Raw genomic sequence first — 22,911 nt, 5'->3', positions numbered from 1 at the left:
GTTGTGTTGACGAGATATAAACCCGCAAAGATGTTGAAACGTCACTTCCTAGAATTCAACCACAAGTCTTTGATGTCGATTGCAACGTCACGGTCAGATCCGGTGAACTGCTGACTACGCTAATTACCAATGGCGAACAGGTGAATGAACTCGCTCTGGTCTTGTTTTGTAGTGAAATATTGCAGCTGGTGTGTTTTAACTTTGTGTCCAGAAGCATGAGAACCTGTAACATGTTTGTTCCGTTTCTGACGCATGTGAAAGAACGTGATTTGTCCTGTCAGTTCAGTGATATACTATAGTACGCTATGGTGCCTGGAAAATCATCACGAAGGATGCACAAGGACGTATGCCGGCGAAGCAGCGAGTTTTGTCAAAAAGGAGGTGGCAGCAATGCTTAAGGTAACATATTGAATGTCTGTAATGGTGTAGCTACAACATTGTTCACCACAACTGGGCCTGACCTAGCAGCGGCAACCTTAATTATTATAATGTCTAACAAAATCCTTTGTGTCAGTATACTTTGGTGTTGTAAATAAATGTTTGGCATTAATCTACAGCTGTACTGTCTAGCTCCTATTGTGAGAAAGTATCTCATAATTGCTATTTTACACCTCAGTGAATGACATATGCATGTTCCAGTACAAAAAAAGATATTAATGTGTATGCAGTATATTGATGATAAATTATCTTTTGTATCGAGAGAACGATGGAATAGTGTCCTTGTCAGGATGCTCATATGCACTAGCCAATGGTGGGGGTGATTCAGAGTGCTCATGTTTTTCACCAGCAGTACAGTACTCCACTGCTTTGTGCATCAGCTTCTCTACATAGACTATATTGTATGTCTTGGGAACTGGGATAGGTTTAGGAGTGCATTCACCGGCTTTAGCCTTTGTATATGCTATTGCTAAACGCTCCTTTCCTTCCCTTGTCCTTGCTTGTGGTCTTCCAAAGTTCTCATTAAAGTGTAATACAGCTAGTAACAACCTAATTACAATACTTATGTAATACTGATATCAGCTATGTAATACTAACAACCTAGAGTGCAATCCATGATAGGAGAAAGACAGCAACTTGGGAGCAAAATGGTTCACCACACTGTGATAAGCCTCCAAGCTGCTTGTTTGATGCTGTGATGATAGTTTCTTGATGTCTGGCAACAACGTCTTACTGCAGAGTATGTCATATAATTTTTCATGTGCTTTGCTGCCTATGTGTTGTATAATAAACTATAGAATTTCAAAACAGTATATAGGGTATTGATAATGTTACCTGGTGCAAACCACTTTTTCCGTCTGTCTTCAGGTGACAGTGTTGTGTGGTAGCATTCATCATGTTCATCACAGATGTGATCCATCAATGACTTCCATCGCTTCAAGATGTCATCACCATCAATTCCATTCGCTGCACACCAATAAAGATGATTGGTAATGCTTTTTGTCCACTCCCTGACGAGGTCACAGTTTGCTTGTTTTGATAACTTGCCAAGCTTTTTTTTAATGCCTACAAATCCAAGATATTTCAATGGTGGATTATTAAAAATAATGTATACATACCTTCGGAAACATGCCAAACATCATAGCGATGGTCAATATGTGGATGTCGCTGCCTAACAAACTTACTGACTTGCTTGTGCCTATCCGTTACCAGAGTCCCAACTTCGATTCTAAAGACTTACTGGCTAGAAAATTGAGAGCCTTTAACAGTCCCTCCTTTTCCATGTTGTTGCTTGACGTGACCTGATTACACTGTAAATTAGTCAGTCAGTATCAGCATATCTTGTAGCAATGTGGTTACCTGAACAAGTTCAAGATGGATAATTTTTTTGGAGTCCATATCAACTATTCCATATGAACCAAACTTCGCACTGTGACCAGGACTATCACATCTTCCATCTCCACCTATGGAAAGAGGGCTACCTCGTGCTATACACTGCTGTAGCAGTACAGTCTGACTCTCCTTCCATGTTGCTTTTATTGAAGGCAGAAGGTAAAATTTTTGATGGTCAAAAAAAGTTCTGTCTTTAATGCATGCCATTTTTAGGTGATCAAGAAGATGAAGCACTTTGGCAGGAGTGGCACCACTAAATAAGATGGATGCTGACAACAACAAATTTCCAGCAGGTGTGTCACGGATAAATGGCTGGCTTCTCCAAGTCCACTTGTAGCCACAGTGGGAACACTCCTGAGTAACAGCAATATAAGTTCCCTGCTTGTCTGAAATCCTACCAATGCATGATAAATGGCATGATCTACATTGGGTGAATAGGCTTAACAGGTGAGAATGAAATACTAAGTATTTGATTTCATTCTGTGGAGACATTTCAGTGTCATCTCTAGAGTGTTAATAAGTACAACATGTAATAACATGTTGAAATCATGTCATTATACAGGCTTACTCTGTGGTGTAATCCTCTTGGCTAAGGCAGAATGAAGTGTCCAGGTCAACATCAGTAAAAGAATCATCTGGACACATTGTAGTGGACTGGAGATCTGGTTCGATTTCTGTGTGTTGTACTGGTGATGGCTCATGCGGAATAAATTGTAAAGGCGGAGCATCAATCAGGTTACATTGTATTTCTACTGATTTCTGTTTTGGGTGGGCTAATGTTCCTGTTTAAATGGCACAATGGTAAGGTCACACTCGGATGTGCACATACCTTTATTCTTTGTTTTTATTTTTATAGACACTTGTGTTTCAACAGACTTCATCTCGGGATGTGCTTGAACATGTGTTCCCCCGCCTGTAGTTAAGGGGACAGGTATATCCATTTCTTCAGGTAAAAGGAGTGATGGTTCTGATGAAAGAACTTCATCTGCGATGGCACTAGTGGAGAGGGAATCTTCATCCATGGCAGAAATTGTAGAGGGCACATCTTCATCCATTGGAGCACTTGTAGAGAGGACATCTCCTATTATCTATTATTATAATAATTATATGTAAAATTAATGTTATTGAAATTTTATTACATCAAGTTGTTATAGCTTACAGACTTCTGTTGACGCTTTTCAAAAGCTGGTCTTGGTGCCTTGCTTGTACTTCCAGGTGACTCAAACCTATCAGTTGACCTTGGAAATATAGTGGGAATAGCATCTGGCTTCAGGCGCTTGGCTGCTGGCAATCCCATTTGATCTCTATAACGACTACCTTCAGTATCAAAGCAGCTGGCTTCGAAGTGCTTAGAGCATAACACTGAAGTCGAAGTTGGGCCTTCCCAGTCACTCCTTTGCTTCTTCACTGCACTGGTCCACTTTCTTCGTAATCCTTCATCTTTTGGAAACACATGAAAACTGCAGCCTTTCCCACTCTCGAATCCGCTAACAGCATTACAACCAGCTACTATACAACGGGTGGGCATATTTCTTCGTCGAAAAATTAATTAAACAGCTGCAAACCACTTATACAAGCACAATACTGGCAGCTGTTAGCTGTAGTTGTGTACTTATACTTGTAGCAATGTAGCTACTCACGCACTCTCGTGTGTTTCAGCTTGTACGGGTGTACACCGGATCTGATGATGACGGTGTATGATGCGGTTTCCGAAAAGAAACCACAAGTGTAGCCACAAGTGACTTAGCTAAACTAGGACTGTGATTATTAGCCAAACCATGTCAGAAACTTAAAAACTAATAGTACCACATGTTTTTAGCAACAATATACTACAATGTAATAGTAAGAAAAGTTTTCACTGCAGTTGACCTTTAAGTAATTCGAAGCATTTCTGTGAAAGAAGTAGGGCCATAGCTGTAGCTACTTTTCTGCTACGCTTACTTGAACACATCAGGCAGGCAGGCAGGCAGGCAGGCAGGCAGGCAGGCAGGCAGGCAGGCAGGCAGGCAGGCAGGCAGGCAGGCAGGCAGGCAGGCAGGCAGGCAGGCAGGCAGGCAGGCAGGCAGGCAGGCAGGCAGGCAGGCAGGCAGGCAGGCAGGCAGGCAGGCAGGCAGGCAGGCAGGCAGGCAGGCAGGCAGGCAGGCAGGCAGGCAGGCAGGCAGGCAGGCAGGCAGGCAGTAGAAATTCCATTAAATAAATGTTTTTATAATTCTGTAGCAACTTGATGAAAATGTTTCGAGTTTATTGAAGCCACTTTTGGGCTACATTTACCCAACCAAAACCATCATAAGGGGAAATCGAGGCAGGATTTTGAGTGATATGTTATTGTGGGGCATGCCCACACCTTCATCGTCTCTACTATACAGTACTATCATACTGTATGATGGGAAAATGTGCTCTATATTTTCATAATTTGTCAATGTGCTATATTATCCATAAAAGTGTGTTTATTTTCCTTTGTATGGCAATAAAGCACATTTTGTGTGAACTTGACACAACCATAGGAAATAGTTTTCTTGGAAGTTTCCTCAGTCATTGTGGCATTCCATGTCATGATAAATGGCTTACTTTCTTCTTGATGTGACTTTGGATTTATACATTAAACCAGTAAAAGTACCATGTATGCTGAAAAATGTAGCACTCAGGTATGGTCTCAAGCCAAATATAGCACTTAATTTTGTGTCACGTTATATTTGTATCTCGACCACACCCTTAAGCTATACTTCTCATACGTATTGCACTTACCACTGCACTTCAACTAGTATGTATACACAAAAATATAAATTAGCAAAATCCTATCTTTACCAAAAGTACATATGTGACCGGATTTGCGAAAAGGTACATTTTCCACACATTTTACATACCAGCAAACAAAATCATGTTACACTTGACTCCTTATACCGATCAACTTGCTCTTAGTCTGAAATTGCAGCCAGATACTATAGCTACACTCATGAAAAATTTCAGCCAATTATATTCCACAATCAAAAAGTGATGAAGATTCAAAGTTCAAAAAATGGGTCAAAATTTGTGTGTGAAAAAGGTACCTTTTTGCAAATCCGGTCACATATATTACTTCTAATATTGTTCTACGGTGTTTACTCATGAAGACATTCACACCAAGTTGAGTTTTCCATCATTACTGCTAACATACATGTATATTATACAGATTTGCATTGGCACCATGTAGTGTCTTGATACATTAGGTATAGCTGTCTTACAGACTGCCTTCTTTAGTAAATTTTGCATAATGTTTATCAAATAATAAAAGGTCATTGTTGTTTTAGTTGTAGTGACAATGAAACATTATTTTATTTTATATACAGTACATATCCACTTACCAAAATTTCAATTCCGAAATAAGTGCCAACTTTTCCATGATCAAGAGGTCCAGTATATCTTATGGCAGCTGCGACAGGAATTAACTCACTTTCCAGCCTCACTTCCACTTCATCTCCAATGGTAAGTGATGTAATGGTAACAAATAATTCTGGTTTGTTACTGAACAAATTATATCTTGAATTTAAGTCAGTAATAGCTAACAGAAACTTCACATAAAGATGGTGTACATGTTTCAGTTTCTCTTTTTCACAATTGACATATAATCTTGGATTGGAGTTGTGAACATACCACCCATTAAATTTGGATAAATGCAATAGTTCTCCTCTGCTGACTAACTTTCTATGACTAGCAAATGTCTTCTTTTGTATGTATATGTAGTCCTCCAATAGCATGTAGTATACTAATAATAGAAAGTTAAATAATTAAGTTAAAGGTGCTGCTTACTAAGAGAATACATTACAAGCAGCTGCTACACATGTTGATGTTAATCATATTGACAACTTATATAAGCGTGTACATATAAACAGTAAATAACAGCACATGCATTAATGTAATTATAGTATATGTGTGTGTGTGTGTGTGTGTGTGTGTGTGTGTGTGTGTGTGTGTGTGTGTGTGTGTGTGTGTGTGTGTGTGTGTGTGTGTGTGTGTGTGTGTGTGTGTGTGTGTGTGTGTGTGTGTGTGTATGTGTGTGTGATAAACCATGGATTGCTGTCAGCAAAAACAAATGCAACACAAAGGTAAGTTCATGATGCGTGCATTGTGCATACTGTGGTATGCCAAAAAGAACATCTATGGACAAAGTGGTGTCAGACAGTGAAAAATCAAGCCCGCAGCCTTAGCTGTTATCTAGTTATGCTTGTTTGAATAGTATAGTGGTGTAGCCCCAAAATTAGCCAAATCATGCACTTTTTAGAAAAGCATGAGACTTTTCAAATAAGTAGTACTCCTCATGACATGCATTTTTGATATAGTGCCATCACAGATTTGACCCTTGGTGACCTTTTTTTCCATAAATTTGGTAATTTATTTCTTTATCGCCTTGAGGCATTAATTGATGTGGTAAAACATTGTATCAAAGTAAAGATCTTGTTGAATGAAACAACTTGTTTTCTATTTGAAGTTAATATGTAATTCCATTTTGAAGTTACGATCACTTTTATTGGCAGCAAAATTCTTTTAGTTTATCTTCCCTTGGGGTGTAAATTACCCTTGGAGAGGTACATTATCTCAAAGTTCATGTGTAATATAAATGATCATAACTTTGGAATGACATTACCTATTAAATTAAAATAAAACTATGTTGTTTTGTTCAACAATATCTTTATTTTGGTACCATTTTTAGCCCTTAAACACACAGAGAAATTTTCAAAAATGCGTGTTTACACAATATGGGCATGCATGGCAATACCAGGTGGGGTAACTTAATTTTTACAGCCTACAAATACACATAGATTAAAAGTGTGTTTACTGGGCTACTTGGAGAAGGTTAAATGAACGCTGTAACTACAGTGGCTTACTTGTTATGAAGTGGTGAACAGCGACAAGTCGTGTCTCCGTGTTTCTAAATTCTTGTCACATGTTTAATTTTGATTGTGGGTTTACTCATGTGAGTCATATATGGCCTGATGCAAACTTTCACAAAGAATTGAATGGAAGTTGTTGCAAAGCAATAGAATCAACTACCATTGCGTTATCAACCATTTTATAAAGGTATGTAAAGGGTTTGCATGTTTTCTTACTGAAAAGTTATTTTCATGGCTAGTTTTGGCCTCACCATTTAGTGTTAGGGTACAACCCTAGGTATCATTTTAATCCTTGCTACATCACAAGTAGGATGACATAAATTGCATAGCCATAGGATGGATGCTTCGAAAGGTACAGCACTTTGTGCAAAGCATGCACATTTATTAAGTTTAAATCCAGTTTTCGGGTTTAAGGGTTAAGAAGTTGATTAATAGTTCGGGAAGATAAAGACAAATATGATCAAATTTCTGGGTAAAAATGACCATAAGGTCACCAAAGGTCAATCTGCAATGGCACTATATCAAAAAAATTACATCATGAGGAGTACTACTTATGTGGAAAGTTTCATGCTTTTACGAAAAAGTGCATAATTAATTTTTTGTATTGTGCTGCTATACTAGAAGGCATCAGGAGGCAGTTGGTCAGTCAGTAAAGAATTCCACTGCATAACAAATTAAACTTTTTTAGCAATCTATTAGAAGCATTTAGGGTTGTACTAAAGGCACTTTGGCCTTGGTTATACCTAACCATTGCTATCAAGGTGCCAGCATGATATTGTGAAGCTGTTTTTGATGGGTGGCATTTTTGGCCAGAAAACTCAAACCTCCAAGATCCTTAATATACAGTACTATCATACTGTATGATTGCCTGTAGTTGGTTTATGTATAGTTGCACATATCGATTTCTTTACTCCTTCTACTGTCTAGCACTAAATTCCAAAACTACTCTCAATAATAAGCTAAAACTTGATACCCTTTCTATGGACTCTGTAGATAATGTTAAGATAATAAAAAAAAGAAATATGGAAATTGTGCAAACTATGTGGGGGTTTGCTGAGATGGTCACAGCTGTAACAATGAGACTAAAGTGAGAAGGATGCAGCTGTACTTATACAGTGATTGAATCACTACTGTAAGCAGAGCATGGTGACTACAGCCTTAAACAAACAGAGCACAGCAAACACACCCTTAATTAATGTCTACAGATAGTATCCACATATTTCCAATAAGTGGGCCTTGCTCATTAAAGAAATTGGTTTGCTACAAGTAGGAGCGCATCAAATCCTATGGACAAGGTTGTAAAGAGTAAAATTCAAACATGGCTGCCATGTACTATATTAAGTAACTTTTAAAATTTCTTAATTAGGATATTATGCAGAGGCACATGCTCGAATACATCATGTTTCTGCTGTGATGAAGCAAAGCTATGGAAATGAAATTCACTGCCATGATCGAGGAACAGTAGCACAGGCTTAGCAGGACAGTCTTTCTACAATCGATTATCACACAAAATTACTCCAAGGCTCCGTTTGACTATTCCAAGCTTTACCTTCAACTTGATGATCTTCCTATCAAAGCACCTTTATTATCTTCACGCTAGAGTAGCAGCTCATTCAGTATATCCCTGTTGTACGTAAGAATGATGTAACCAATTAAATACACAGTAACACTGGATACCATGTTTGAATTTTGTTTGTAGTATTGGTAGTGTACGGAATACACGCTCCATTGTCCATAGGATTCGATGTCCTCCTGCTACAAGTCTAGACTATGATATATACAACAGCAATCAATTTTGTAGTGGACAGTGGGCACAGTTTCACGTTAATTATGTAGTAAAACACTGCAACGTGCCTACATGGAAATAAATTTGATGGCATCTAAATATGCTTCTCTAAGGAAAAGACACTTAATGCCTCAATACGGTTCCTTTTATGAAGAAGGACAATGATGCTCAACTGAAAATAAAAGAAAAAGCACAGAAAGCTTGGAATCAGAAAAGATACACTGTACAGCTGAGTTTGTTATTGTGGAATAAAATGGTGGCCATCACATTTGAACCAGGTCAGGTCATTGGGTCACATATTGTCCTCATCATCCATATTATAAAATGTCTCTGTCTGATCCAGATTATATCACATGTGAAATAAACTAACATGAAAATTAACATATCATGTTAGTCCTGCAAAAGACCAACTTCATTAGTAAGCCATGCTAACTTATTGGGATAGTGTGTTACTGTCTGTTGGCATACATGAAGTCACACCTTTTATCAACATCCTTTTAACAGTCTAGATACATTTAAGACCGTTTTGCTTTAGAAAACAATAGAGGTGCACCAATATGGAAATTTACCAATATACCAGCAACCGATATATTGGCTACAAAATTACTGATTCTGAATTTCCAATACTGACATTTAGAGGTAGTGGGTTGTGTCTGATCATAAAGTATTTCAATGTAAAAATATGGCAAACCACCCCCTATAAAGCTGTTAGCTAAAACTTTTTTGTAAAAGGGAAAAAAACATATGAAAAAAGTGGTAATAAAAAGGTCTGTGAAAGAGCAAATAATTACCACAATCAGTATTTAAGTGAAATATATACCAAAATTAAACATTTTAAACCAATTTCAGATATTAGTGACACCGCAATAATGATCTGTACTGGTACCGATACTGATATCAGTGTACCTCTAGAAAACAAGACATGGTAACCATGCTCCTTGATCTACTTGAGTTAAGCAGCAAGATCAAGATACTCTACTAAAGCAGTCATCCTAATACTGCAGCCATGTATCAAACACATGTGAATAGCTACAGTATGCTATAACAAAATGTAAACAATTATTCTAAAAATGAAGTAGGGATCCAGTACCAAACAGTAGATATGAATGTAATACAACACACTCTGTATGTAGAAAATTCCTATTTTGGTATTAATCAAATGCTGATTACATATCACTATACGAATTTTCCCACAAAGCTATAATACAGTCGATTTATTATTTCACACACGCGTGCCAATTTTTAGTGTATTTCTGCGTAGGTAAAGCAAATTCTGCATATGGATAACACTAAACCCTCCCGTGGGTATAAATAAAACCATGCATTGGTACAGAAAAAGCTATCCTCCATAGGAAGCCACAGCCATGTGCTATTCTCCATGCTTGGCATGATTGATAAATCTGTGATGCATTGCTCTAGTAAGGAACAATGGTAGCTACTCATGTACACATGGTTCTACTACTACTCTCAAGTTTAAATGCTTGTCTGGTGATGTCATCAGTGAAGGGAAGGAGTGATGAAGTGTGCTTATAAACCTATAGCTAAGAATACATATCACAAGGTAACATGTACATATACCCATACTTATAGCATGATATCAGCTCAACACGCTTTGACTTAGAATCGAGAAGGCTCTAGACCACCCATGGCAGATGTTTTAGTGTGGCACACTACACACACATGATATATTGTGCCACATGAATGTGCCACACAAGATTGCCACATAGTTAACACAATGTGGCTGGCTGCCTGGCATGTGCTGCAGCCAGTATGTGAGAAATAAAGGTTAAATAATGTCTATATTATTATTCTGCATTGGCTCAAAGGTGGTTATTGTAACAGTGGCTTTTGTAAGCAGAGTTTAATGGCCAATAAACACTGTAGCAGGCTATGTAGACTACGTGCCAAACAGAAAAATTGTATATCTTCAACTTGAAGGGGGGTATGTCCCCTACATACATGACTGAGCAGTTTTGAGGCTTTTTCGAGAGAGTTTTATGCTAGACAAGCTATAAAACAGTTGAGAAGATACTTCTGTACATAATATGCTGTTTAAAGTGGTTTGTTTGCATAGCATTTCCTTAGCAGTGCTTAATAACAAAATTAGACAGTGATGAAATCAGAAATTACAATAACTTAATTAATTTACAAAAAAAAACTAATAGCTCGAATAAGTATATAGTACATTATAGTTGATTAAATCCAGATGTGCTAGCTAGCTGCTTCCTGGATAGCACACCAAATTGTTTTGCAATGTGTGAGCTAGGAATGATGAAAATGAAATGGTTAGTTGCATTATCTTGCAAATGGCTGCTTGAATTAGGTATGTGGAAGTTTACTTGAGAACATTGGTAAGCTAGGAATACTCTAATAAAGTAGTCACCTTAATACAACAGCCATGTACGTGTATGATATTCTAGTAGTGCAGTAATACATGTATATATACCATAGCTATGTTATAAAATAGTATCTAATCCAAAACAGCCAAGCTATAAAAAAAGAGTGCAGCCCTCAGAAAGGCAATGGTGAAAAAAGATGTGAAATCCAAGGTGGCGGCCAAGAAAAGACTGTGATGGTAGGTTAATGGTAAAAATTTTAATAACGACAATTCAGGTGAATTTGGTGCCAAGGCCATTTCTTGGCCACCACCTTGGATTTCACATCTTTTTTCACCATAGCCTTTCTGAGGGCCGCACTCTTTTTTTACAGCTTGGCTGTTTAAGGAGAAAATTTAATTAAAATACTTTCAAGGCTAATTTCCTGGTGCACTTTAAAAGACATGCTGAATCATGCTGTATACTGAACACTAGACTACTTGGTTACTATACTGCGCCTCTAAATAAACAACATAGACTAACTATTTTGACTACGTTGTTTTTGTAAATTAAATCACAATGTAATATAAGACCACAAAAGTACAAAACATTGTATAATGGGAATGATGCATGGAAGAATTGATCATGAATTTCGTGATTCTCGATGCATCAGTGAATTTTTTCTTGTATACCTTTCTGATCATTATGTTGGTGATACAAAAACATATTTTGACATGAGATTATTGGTGTTGTGATGTAAGACATGGTAGAGAGTGTGACAAGACGATGTCATTGCTCAAATACACTAAGTCCATCACTTAAAAATAGCATCCTTAAATATGTGATACCAATGAATGCAATTTGTCACACTAGCTTCCATCAACACTGGTAGCTATCTGCGGACATTTTCAAACCTTACGTGCCCCAGTGTTGGGCGTAACACATTACTTTTGAATATGTTATGTAATATTATTACCTAATGAAATACTAACATGTTACTTATCTAGTGCGTTACTGTAATATTATTACCTAACAAAGTACCTTTAAATATGTACTAGTTACTTTTACACTGAAGTAATCAAGACACACGATAGTGTTTCGTGTGGCCAAGTACAGCCAGTGCGGGTGCGCAACAGACAAAGTGTGTATTTTACAGGAACCAAGAAAATGCTGTTTTAACGCATCTGCAGCTTGATAATGGCTGGACAGAAATCAACCATTTTTGCTGTGGAAACTCCCTCGGGGTGGAGCACCTCCCATTTCAAATTTGAGCTGAATCTGCCAGGCCATCACTGAGATATGCGCCTTCAATGTTTGCCTTAGTTTCTTTGTAATTTTCTTTCTTCTTTTTGTACCACTTAGAAAAATTGCTATAACTCAGCATGCTTTTAGCTGATTTTCTTCAAATTTGGAGGGCAGTAAGGACGTAATGTAGCATGTTTTCAGTTCATATTTTGTACACTGTGGATAAAGAACAAGTGAGTTATAAGCGATTTTCGAAACATTTGATAGCAATTTTTTTCACGGCCACAGGGTAAACCGTTTGAAGGAATGACTTGAAAATTGGTCTGTACATGAAGTAACCATCATAGTGCAAACCTTTTGTGGTTTGAAATAAATCGCACTAACAATCATGGAGTTGTAACAAAAACGCCAACCATATGTAAAATGCGCTCGATCGAGTTTTGTTAATAAAAAAAGTAATACTTGCCACACTTACCAGGCAAACTAGTTAACAAAATCAGTTGAAATCAGGTAGAGAGATAGATAAATCATTTTAGAGTGATCTTTCAGTGGTTTACAAGAAATCAGATTAAAATTCACTGAGCTACACTATGAAAGTGAACTAGGTGTGACAAGTGCACGATTGAGATACTCTAATAGTGCAGTCTCTCTAACTGTACATTCAGCTACACAATAAGTCACTCTATTTGAAAGTTCAGCTGCAATCAAGTCAGAGTTCAGCTAACAACATAGGAAGTTCAACTACAATCAAGTCGCCCTTCAATTAGTATAAAATCAAATAGCCCTGTAGAGAGTTCAGTTACAAACAAGTCAGCCTGAAGACAGTTCAGCAGCAAACAAATCACTCTGCAGAGAGTTCGGCTACGTTTGACGTCATCCCATAAAGAGCTCAGTAGAGATCAGCTAGAAGCAATTCACCCTGTAGAGATCAGCTAGAAACATATCACCCTGCAGAGAGGTCAGCTAGAAACCAATTACCCTGTAGAGAGTTCAGCTGGAAACAAGCCACCCATAGAGAGAACAGTTAACAAGTCACTCTATACAGAATTCAACTACATTTCATAGAATGTTTCAGCTAGAAATAAGCAGCCCTGTGGAGAGTTCAGCTACAAATAAACTCTTTCAGTAGAAAAAAAATCAGCTAAAGGCAAGTTATTCTGCAAAGAGTTCAAATTTATTTGAAGTCACCCTGTAAAGAGATCAAGTAATCTTGTAAAGAGACAAGCTACATTTCTAATCATCTTGTAGAGATCAGCTCAAAACAAATCACCCTGTAGAAATATCTGGTAGAAACAAGTCACCCTGTAGAGAAATCAGCTAGAAACAATTCACCCTGTAGAGATCAGCTAGAAACAAATCACCCTGTAGAGAGATCAGCCAGAAACAAGTCACCCTGTAGAGAGTTCAGCTGGAAAACGTCACCTGTAGAGAGATCAGTTAAAAACAAACTACCTAGAGAGAATTCAGCTACATTTAAGCTACCCTGTAGAGAGTTCAGCTACAAACAAACTCTTTCAGTAGAGAGATCAGCTAGAAGCAAGTTATCCTGCAAAGGGTTCAACTACTTTTGAAGCCACCCTGTGGAGAGAATAGCTAGAAACAAGTGTAGCCTTGTATTTCAAATCATCCTGTAGAGAGATCAGCTCGAAACAAATCACCCTGTAAAGAGCTCTGGTAGAAACAAGTCACCCTGTAGAGAGTTCAGCCAGTAGGAAGTCACCATGTAGAGATATATATCAGATAGAATGAAGTCCACCGTGTAGCACCACCAGAGAACAGTGCCATGAAACCTATGGATTATCCGTGAACAGTAAAATAATCTCCATTAAGTGCCATGAAAGTCATTTCATTGATATTTCATTGTAATATTCATGCCATAAAATACCCATAAAAAGTGGATATTTCATGGTAATTTTATAGCACTGACAAATTATTTCACGGCACAAGAAAATTTCACGGTTGCAGTGGCCATGAATTGTCAAATTTTCATAGGCAGTGTCCATGAAATGTCAAATTTTCATAGGCAGTGTCCTTGAAAACTACATGAAATTTCATGGTTTATCATCACATTTTCATAGGCTCTTCTCTGGGAGTTCAGCTAGAAATAAGTCGAATCAGCTAGAAACAAACCACGCTGTAGAGGAATCAGCTAGAAAAAATCACTCAATAGAGAGATCCCTTTAGCTGCAAACAACTTAACCTGTGTGACTTATTTTTATGATCAATCAACACAGTTAAAAGTTATTGCATAAAGTACATACGTAGCTAAACAAATCATTAAAATCTTCTTCATAACTCTAGATCTGTGGTAAAAAAAAGAAAAGTTAAAAGAAATACTTAAAAAAGCTGGCCATAGGCTGGCTTTAGGTATGAAATTACAAAAAGAAGTGATATCTAATCAAGAACAGCCAAGCTGTTTAAAAAAGGGTGCGGCCTCCAAGGTGAAAAAAGATGTGAAATCAAAGGTGGCAGCCAAGAAATGGCTGTGATGGTAGGTTAACAGCAAAAAATTTTAATAATGACAATTCAGGTGAATATGGTGCCGAATCCTAGTGAAAATTGGAGGAGGCAACACAAATTCACCTGGATTGTCGTTATTAAATTTTTGCCATTAACCTACCATCACAGCCATTTCTTAGCCGCCACCTTTGATTTCACATCTTTTTCACATGACTTTTTTGGAGGCTGCACCCTTTTTGTACAGCTTGGCTGTTTTTGATTAGATTATGTAACTGTAATGTGTTTTATTGCAGTGGTAGTAACGAGTAATAAGTAATATATCAAACAGTACAGCAGTACGGTTTAAAGGCAATTTTCGTCATGTGACATGTTTCTAGGGTGTTTTCAAAGACGGCAATTTAGGCAGTGCACGAAAATTTTGGCCCAATCCCTACTTACGTACATATTAGTACTAGTTCATATGATATATGATAGAGCATAAAATATAACAAAACGCTAACAGGTGACTGGATATAGAATTTTAAAAAATTGCCAAAACTCGAGTTTTAGGCTCACTGCCTGACTGCCTGAACACAGTCACAAGGCTAGAGGCCAAACAAAGCAGCACACAGTCACCATTTTATGCCACAATAACAAACTCACCAGTGAGATATGCTTTTTGAGGTTCTGAGGAGTGTAGGCCCTCTGTGCCTTGTCTTTTCTTTTATCTTCAATCAAGCTGCTTGTCTCCTTCTTCACCCAATGAAACCATATTAAGGTGTTAATTTTCCGTATCAACACTTTCTTTCAGTAGCATATTTAGACGCCACAGAATTATTTCAGAGCTGAATTCTTGAAGCGTTTCAGTCCTGGCACTACTATAAGAGGCACATTAGCTAGATATCTGCAACTTCACTATTGGGATATGTGCCTGCAAAGAGCGGGCACTGCCAGACTAATTCGTGATAGGTTTGCAACTACACCCATCTAGGTTGACTAATTGCGATAGATTACGGAGACCACACCTCTTCACAATCTAGCTTTTTGCTAAACAGAGAACAAGACCTTATTGGTGTAGCTAGCTGTACACCCCTTGTCTGACTTGAGATACTCTAATACAACAGTCACTCTAATACAGCAGTCATGCATTTATGATATTCTAATAGAACAGTCCCTGAACTACAACAAAAAAACCTAAACAAACTAGTATTTTTAAAAATTGTCAATTAAAAAAATGAAGTAGGGATCTATGCAATAAAAAAAAATGAAACAAGAGATGAATGATGGTATTACGGTTCGGTGGGACAGTACCTACTTTGGCACTGAATAAAATAATCGTAACAGATAATGTGCCAAAGTAGGGACTTTCCCACCGAGTTATGCTGTAATACCATCATTTATTTTTTGTTTCATTACTTTTTAAACCAGGCGCACGCCCACAGCCAGCCGAAGGCCGGCTGTGGGCGTGTGCCTGGTTTACTGTAATTGTTTCCGTAAAAGTGTGTGTGTGTACCTATCTATCTACCTATGTTTGTCCGTACGCACCCACGTGAGCAAAATCGTTTCATAATGGTAAAAGCAGCTTTTACGTAAGAAGTAAAAGTGAAATGAAGTCTGTATTAAACTTTTGCACAGGTGAACTTTGCTTTGAGGTGGTTTCTTTTTGGCGGACTGAAATACGGGTGTGGTGACTTTCCTCAGACTACCTTCCCCTTGAGGTTTTCAGGCATTTAGCAACTGAAAAACAACGGTGCAGGCCTCGTACACTGCCAGGAATAGCCTATCGCTTCGAGTTGAAAGGGGGCGTATCCCTTACGTACGCGAACGAAAATGAAGAGCGGCTTTGAGGCTTTGTCGAGAGAATTTGTGGGGAAAAACTCGTTAGTCACACTATAAAACAGTTTAGAAGATAGTTTTGTGTGTAATATGTTGGTAAAAGCGATTTATTTAACAAATGCTTCCTTAGCAGTGCATAGCAACGTAATTGAACGAATTACGAATATTTCATGAATTACGAAATACGAGAAATAGCTAATTATATTATTACACAACCCAAACTACCATATTGTAAAGTAGTAATACATAGTTGGTTAATTCATAGTAGTATATACTGTCTATAGTTATTCCAGATGAGTTAGCTAGCTGCATGGCGCCTGGTTTTTAGAAGTAGCACAACATCAACTTTTTATTGTATAGATCCCTCCTTCATTTTTTTTAATTGACTATTTTTTAAATACTAGTTACTTTTAAAAGTATTGGCCCAACACTGACGTTCCCAATCTGACCTACTGTAAGTGCACACCCACTCAGCTAAATTACTCAATAGCATAAATCACAAACATTTTCTCACAAATAAGGTATTTTCAATATGTTTTCTTCCATGAATCATTCCTGTTATACAATACATAAAACTAGCCTTACCCAGTAGTCAGCCACAATTAAACTATATACATATAATTATATAAAACTAGTTTATAATGTCTTTGTACTTAGCAATCATATTCACGGCTAGCTTCTTAGGTGTCATGGATGCATATGGTCAATTCCATGATATGTGAAACCTCACAGTTAAAAATTAAACCAAAAGATCTTCAAACCATTATGTAATCATACTCATATGCCTTGTAGTTTCACTTAATACCATTGAACAAAATTTTTTGGCCAAACACAGCTGAATTATGGCAGTATTGTGATGAACCATTTTTAAAATAAACTTTTCATCATTTTGACACTTTAAAACTCAAAAGGGCAGAAATTCTAAATGATAAAGTCATTTTAGTCAATAATTGTTTAATGGATCAATTTTCACATGTTTTGTAAGAAATTATCACAAAAATCTAGTTTCAATGTTTAGGAGTGCTATGAAGTGGCGAGCAATTAGAGCAATGCTGTACCGTACGTCCGTAACGCATATACACACTAAAGTTTTTTACTGCTATAAAATATGTGCCATTTTATATTATAAATAAGTTTCCAATAAGGCACAACTACATACCATAAAAATTGTGATTATATTTAAAGAAAAGTTAGTACTGGTGTTACAGATGTACAACTTGTTTGTACGTCCATAACATGAATGGGAAACCCACCAGTATACTGCTTCCGAATGTTGTACAACAGCTTTATGATAAACTTTGTTTCTTCTTGTCAACAATAAAGTACATAACTGAGTTCAGCTCTCTTTAACACATGGTCACAGAATTAGAAGGCAATTATACTGGAATGACCATAAACTCCTTCCAGATCTACTAGAATCAGTTGGTAGTAGCCTTGTTGTCAGTCACCTTACCACATTCTTTTAATGGCAAATGGAAATTACTAAGCAGCAAATAAATGCAGTATTCAGGTGACCCCTATTGTAGATGTTTCTGTGCGTTATCTGCTGTTTGGCAGAGACTAGAATCATTGGATGTACAGGGTGTATCTCCAGGTTGTGATAGTATCTGATCATGATTTGCTTTGAGAATTTAGGCTACCAACAGCTGCACAACATGCACCTAGGACACTGTCATTGGAATTGCTTCAGCTAATTCTCTGATAATTTCAAAGAGGAGATGGCTCTCTAAAAGGGAATGAACCCCTAACCTAGTGTAACCTGAGTATTCTGCCTCTCAATCCACTTTTGAGATTTCCTATTATACTAAATACAGTAATTACCCTTTCTTGGCCAGCTGAAATGTGTAAAAGCTTTCCAATATCCTGTTGTAAAACTATTTCAGAAATATTTGTTTTACAGTGTAATGATACAATGATGTGTACAAACTGTGAATGTACATCCAAAACAACAGAATAGACCATAATAGATATCTACTTGTCTCACTATGCTGTAATGTGCTTCAAATGTTACTAACAATGTTAAAATAAGTAATTCTGTGGAACATCTAATCAATCCCCCTCCCCCATCAAAAAATAGCAGGATCAAGGATACAGAAGGTACTATTGTTGTTGTTAGTGCTATATGGAGCTGTATGCATACAGCCTGTATTTGTACTATGGTAAAGGTATGGCAGGTATATATGTCCTTGTGATATTAGTATGGTGAAACAATACTGTGTGCTAATATAGTAAGCAGAGGAAGTGTGTGGATGTACGTCCGTAACAGTGGAATTGACCATATGTGTACACCAGTGAATCATAACACACTTCTAAAAAATCACCAGCAGTCATTGTCTGTTGTCTTAGCCTATCTACTGTATAATGATGTCTCAATGTTCAAAATCTAACTTTCAACTTGAACATCCATATCTTAAGGTGGCGGTTACCTGGAAGTTGTGATTTTGAAGCCACTGCAAATGAAGTCATACGTCCTGCCACAAAAATTCATTTACTGAGTCAAGTGATTAGTGTTTACGTAATAATTAAAATGGCAGTTGCACGTACTAAGGCCCATTGCCTTGTAACAAGAAGAAATTTGTTACTATTGTGCGAGTATTATTAAAGAAGATATTCACTAAAGTAAGTAGAGTAGTTTAGAAGCTTTGTTCACAGGGACTCAGGTGGTTCGCACGAAACTTAGGCGCAATATGTCATTTGTGGTTTTGTATGGTATGCTAAAGTGTTAGTACAACTTTCTGCGTCAGTTTTTTCTTGTATACTAGTGAGGGAGACCTCTGTATTAGTGTAAAATAAGCGATTGGTTATTGTATCAGGGCCGCATGGCGAGAAAAAAAGATTATTGTATTGCCTGTCAATGTTACAGCAGGTTTTAGGTCCTTCGCAGCGGCCAAAAAGGTTTCAAAATCCCATAGCCGTGTTTCAACCTGGCATAGGCTGAAGTTGTGTTGATTGCTCCCTGCTTATGCTGCTAAAGAATAGATTACATGTTTTACTTTGCCATAATGTGCAACAAGCTTTGCGTAAACTGACGCCAAAAATATATCTGCATGCTCTTACAATCGGCTCTATAGCGTTATAGTTCAGTATTTGATGACTGTACAAATCATCATGTAGGTAGAGGAAGAGCTGGTCTACGATGTAACAGTGTTTGCTTTCACGTAGCTCTACAAGTGTGAATATCCTTCAAACTGGAAATTGTGAGGTAACCGCCACCTTACAGAAAAAAAGAGTTACACAGTTATATAACAAATGCACAATAGTGCGTGAATGGTCCAGCTATCCCAGAAATGGGATATGTGTGGGCACGTTTATTTCAGGATAATTGCATTGTACTACTGTATGAAATGCACAATAGAAGCACTAGTGTGTGGAATTATACTTAGCATGCGTTTTTTAACATCATACCAAAAATTCTTGTTGCAGCCATGTACAATTAAGCAATCAAAATGCAAAACAAACTATTCATAGGGTAGACTCTGTCAAACTAAACATAAAACCATTCTACCACAAAATTACTTTCTACTAAAAATTCTTTTAACAAGACAATAAATGCTGGCAAAATGAGTTTAAGTCTTGGTATATCATCAGTGCTGAGTGCCAAACTAAATGAATGGATTAGATAACAAACAGTGATCCTTAAGAAACTGCTTGTGCATTGTTAGTAAAGATTGGTATTGAACAATAAATTCAAATGGCAGCCATCCAAGTCTGGAACAGTGGGTAGACATGATCATGTTTTCAACAACCAAACACAACACAAACAGCTTGATTGTGAAGACGACACAAATGGGTAAGCAAATGCTGACTCAATGAAGGACCCAGGGGTGGATCCAGACGTTGTAAAAGGAGGGTTCTACTCTGGAATTGCAACTTCAGCCTAGCTGTAAATTGAAGACCAAAAAAAAAGGTCATCACCTGCTGACAATAGCTGCCCCTCACCATAGATACCATCACCAACTATATTTCCTTATTTATAACTCCACATACAGCCTGGTACACTGCTTCTCTTAAGAATACTGTGACTGCTCTATTAGAGTATCTCGACTAAAATATGCCCTTTCCTTTGAACCGCCCTGGATCGGCCCCTGGGATCCCACATTAACAGGTATGTATCAACAGCAATTGTAACAATGTTTCATGGTGAACCGGAAGGGGCATGATATTGAAATGAACTAAACACAGCAGAGGCCCTATGGGGTACTGCCTTGGGAAATGCCTTAAAAATGGAACCCATTAAAATAGAGCAACTAGTTTTGTCTTATTGAGCACATACACTGAGATAACTAGTACACCACCATTACAAGCACTTAAATAATAAATGGAGACACTGTAAAGTGCCATTTGCCATAAATGGCTGCTCCACTTTACAGTATTAACAGTTGGTGCACATGTTCAGACGCAAAATTAATCTTATGTTTAAACCCATTTAAAAAATGCAAGCACTTACGTAAAAAGCGCTGTCTAGTAAACTGGATTTAATGCATGCTTTTTAAACTCCCACAGTACAGGAACAAACACCCTTTTATTCACTGTTAATTTTGGCTTAAATGGTCCTCCTTGATCATATCCTTCCAACCCAGAACTTCATGCTGTACCTTAAACTTACAAAAGAAGTATCTCTTTGTCTTACCTTCTTCACATAATGATCAATAATAGGCCAGAACTTGGCCATACTTTGTCCTATTGAGTTTCTTTTGGCATCATGTTGTTCATCACATGATGGCGATTCAGTTGGCACAGCGATGATATATATGAAGGTAAAAGAAAACAAAACAATTTAGCTGGTGAGTTCCTTGCTGCTTAATAAAACTAGTTGGATAGCTTGCTCCTTGCCAATTAATAAAATTTAAAAAATGCTTTATGAGATACATGTGGTTGTTTGAACCATGCATGTACGTAAATTGTCAAAAACTATTGTATACTTTTTAAATAAAACTAGTTATCTGCATTGTGTGGGTTTAAGGTTTAAACTTGATGAGGGATTGAAGAAATTGTAGTGAAATAAGGGAGGTCACCTACATCTGCAGATATTTAATTTCTAGCTATGATCAGCCATGGTTATAGAAACTGAAGTAGGGATTAAAAAGTTCACTAATATGTCTGCTTGGGTAGGTGACCTCCCTTGTTTCATCCTTTGTTTCACTAAATTATTTTTGTATCTCTATGATCCATTATCAAACTTGAAAGTCTTTATTTTTTATTGTACTTGTAATTATTAGTACTGGATTCTTTCACTGGACCACTTTAGTGTGTGCCTAATTACATGTCAAAATTTTTTTGTTTTATATATGACAGCTTTTCTAAGTGTAAGAAATGATGATCAATACAACCAAGTAAATGAAACATTGATTTGCTAATCTCACAATTGGCTGGGTAATTTTGGTATGTGAAAGCTTACGTGAGAGCTGGGACATCAGAGTAAAGTGAAAGTGGTAAGAATTTGTTCTGCTGTTTAATATCAACTGCTTCATTTAAGTACTTATATTCACTCCACTTGGTTTCGGCTTATCAAAGTTATTAATTCAGCAAAAAGTAGAGTAGTGAGGCACACCTGCTCTGACATCTGTGCTCAAGAACAACAATAAGATAAAGATGTCAATCTAGTACAGCAGCCACGCATGCATGAAATTTCTAATAACACAAAGTATACATGTACCTACATCATAACTAGGCTGTAACATAGAAGTAGGAATCCAAGTAATAAAAAAGTAGTAAAACATGCAGTAAGGGGTGGGTACTTGCCCACCCAAAGTTTCCTTGGAGAGTGGCGCCCACTTGCTATTATGAACAAGAGACAAGTAATGCATACCTTGGCAGCATGATATTTCATTGTTAATCCAACAACTGAATGTGTTACAGTATAATACTCTCAATAGCACCTTGACATATTATTTTGAAATACGTCATGTGATTAGCCAATAGAATTAGTATTACACTTGTTAGTTAAGGCATAGATAATAGAGTAAAAGCAATAGGAAATGCAAGCGATTTCCGGTTTGATTTCCATTATGCATGACTTGAAAGGACAAGACAGTTTTGTGCTCAAGCGTGGGAATTAGTGTTCTAAGCAGCGTAAATAGTAATCCAACAGACTTTAGGCCTTTGTGAGAGATTCTGGTGAGAGAATTCAGACTGTAGATTATGTAACAAAGCCTATCGCATCAACCGTGATTGTTACACGCTGTCATACTTTCGCTCATAGTACCTTCATGCCTCATCCATACCGCTTCTTTTATAGCCGGTTCCACTTTCGAATCTTGTGGTAAACTAGGCATGTCACCAACACAGTCTTTTACCATTGCGTTGTACTGCAAGGTGGTTTAAACTTTTGGTTAAAAATGGAAGATACTTAGTCGTTTCTTCAGGCAACAGTTCCTGTTTTGCTCTGATATTTCTTCTGGTTCTCTCTCTGTTAAATGGCTTTATCACAGTTAAAAGGATAGAATATATTTACGAAGGAAGTAAAGTGGTTTAAAGTAATTTTTGGGCTGTTTTTTTCACTTTCAATCTCCTTTAATTTTGCACATAACTTCCTTGAGGGTTGGTACCACCCTAGTTCCCTCGATTACTTACTTAAGTTCACTGTAGCGAA

General features: G+C 37.3%; 3 protein-coding genes across 13 annotated transcripts in view; all 3 read right to left on the bottom strand.

The window, feature by feature from the left end:
- LOC136254412 (N-alpha-acetyltransferase 50-like) overlaps positions 1-22,911 on the bottom strand; it is an 854,489-nt gene that overhangs the window by 563,846 nt on the left and 267,732 nt on the right. The gene's annotated exons all lie outside the window — the stretch shown is intronic.
- The window catches only part of LOC136241556 (uncharacterized), an 81,787-nt gene that overhangs the window by 25,647 nt on the left and 33,229 nt on the right, over positions 1-22,911 (bottom strand). The window contains exon 3 of the mRNA XM_066032787.1: positions 5,172-5,572. The gene's annotated coding sequence lies outside the window, so the exon portion shown is untranslated. The remainder of the gene's footprint in view (positions 1-5,171; positions 5,573-22,911) is intronic.
- Positions 474-2,638, bottom strand: LOC136241538 (uncharacterized). Its single transcript, XM_066032769.1, has 7 exons — positions 2,399-2,638; positions 1,798-2,335; positions 1,660-1,748; positions 1,557-1,609; positions 1,273-1,503; positions 1,039-1,210; positions 474-987 (listed from the first exon to the last, which is right to left on the bottom strand). Exons 1-7 carry the CDS (start codon positions 2,473-2,475, stop codon positions 684-686), a joined length of 1,464 nt encoding a protein of 487 aa, XP_065888841.1. The 5' UTR covers positions 2,476-2,638; the 3' UTR covers positions 474-683.

The sequence above is a fragment of the Dysidea avara genome, chromosome 1 (genome assembly GCF_963678975.1).
Source record: "Dysidea avara chromosome 1, odDysAvar1.4, whole genome shotgun sequence".
In the NCBI taxonomy this organism is placed as follows: Eukaryota; Metazoa; Porifera; class Demospongiae; order Dictyoceratida; family Dysideidae; genus Dysidea; species Dysidea avara.
This window is presented reverse-complemented; position numbering and strand designations above follow the sequence as displayed.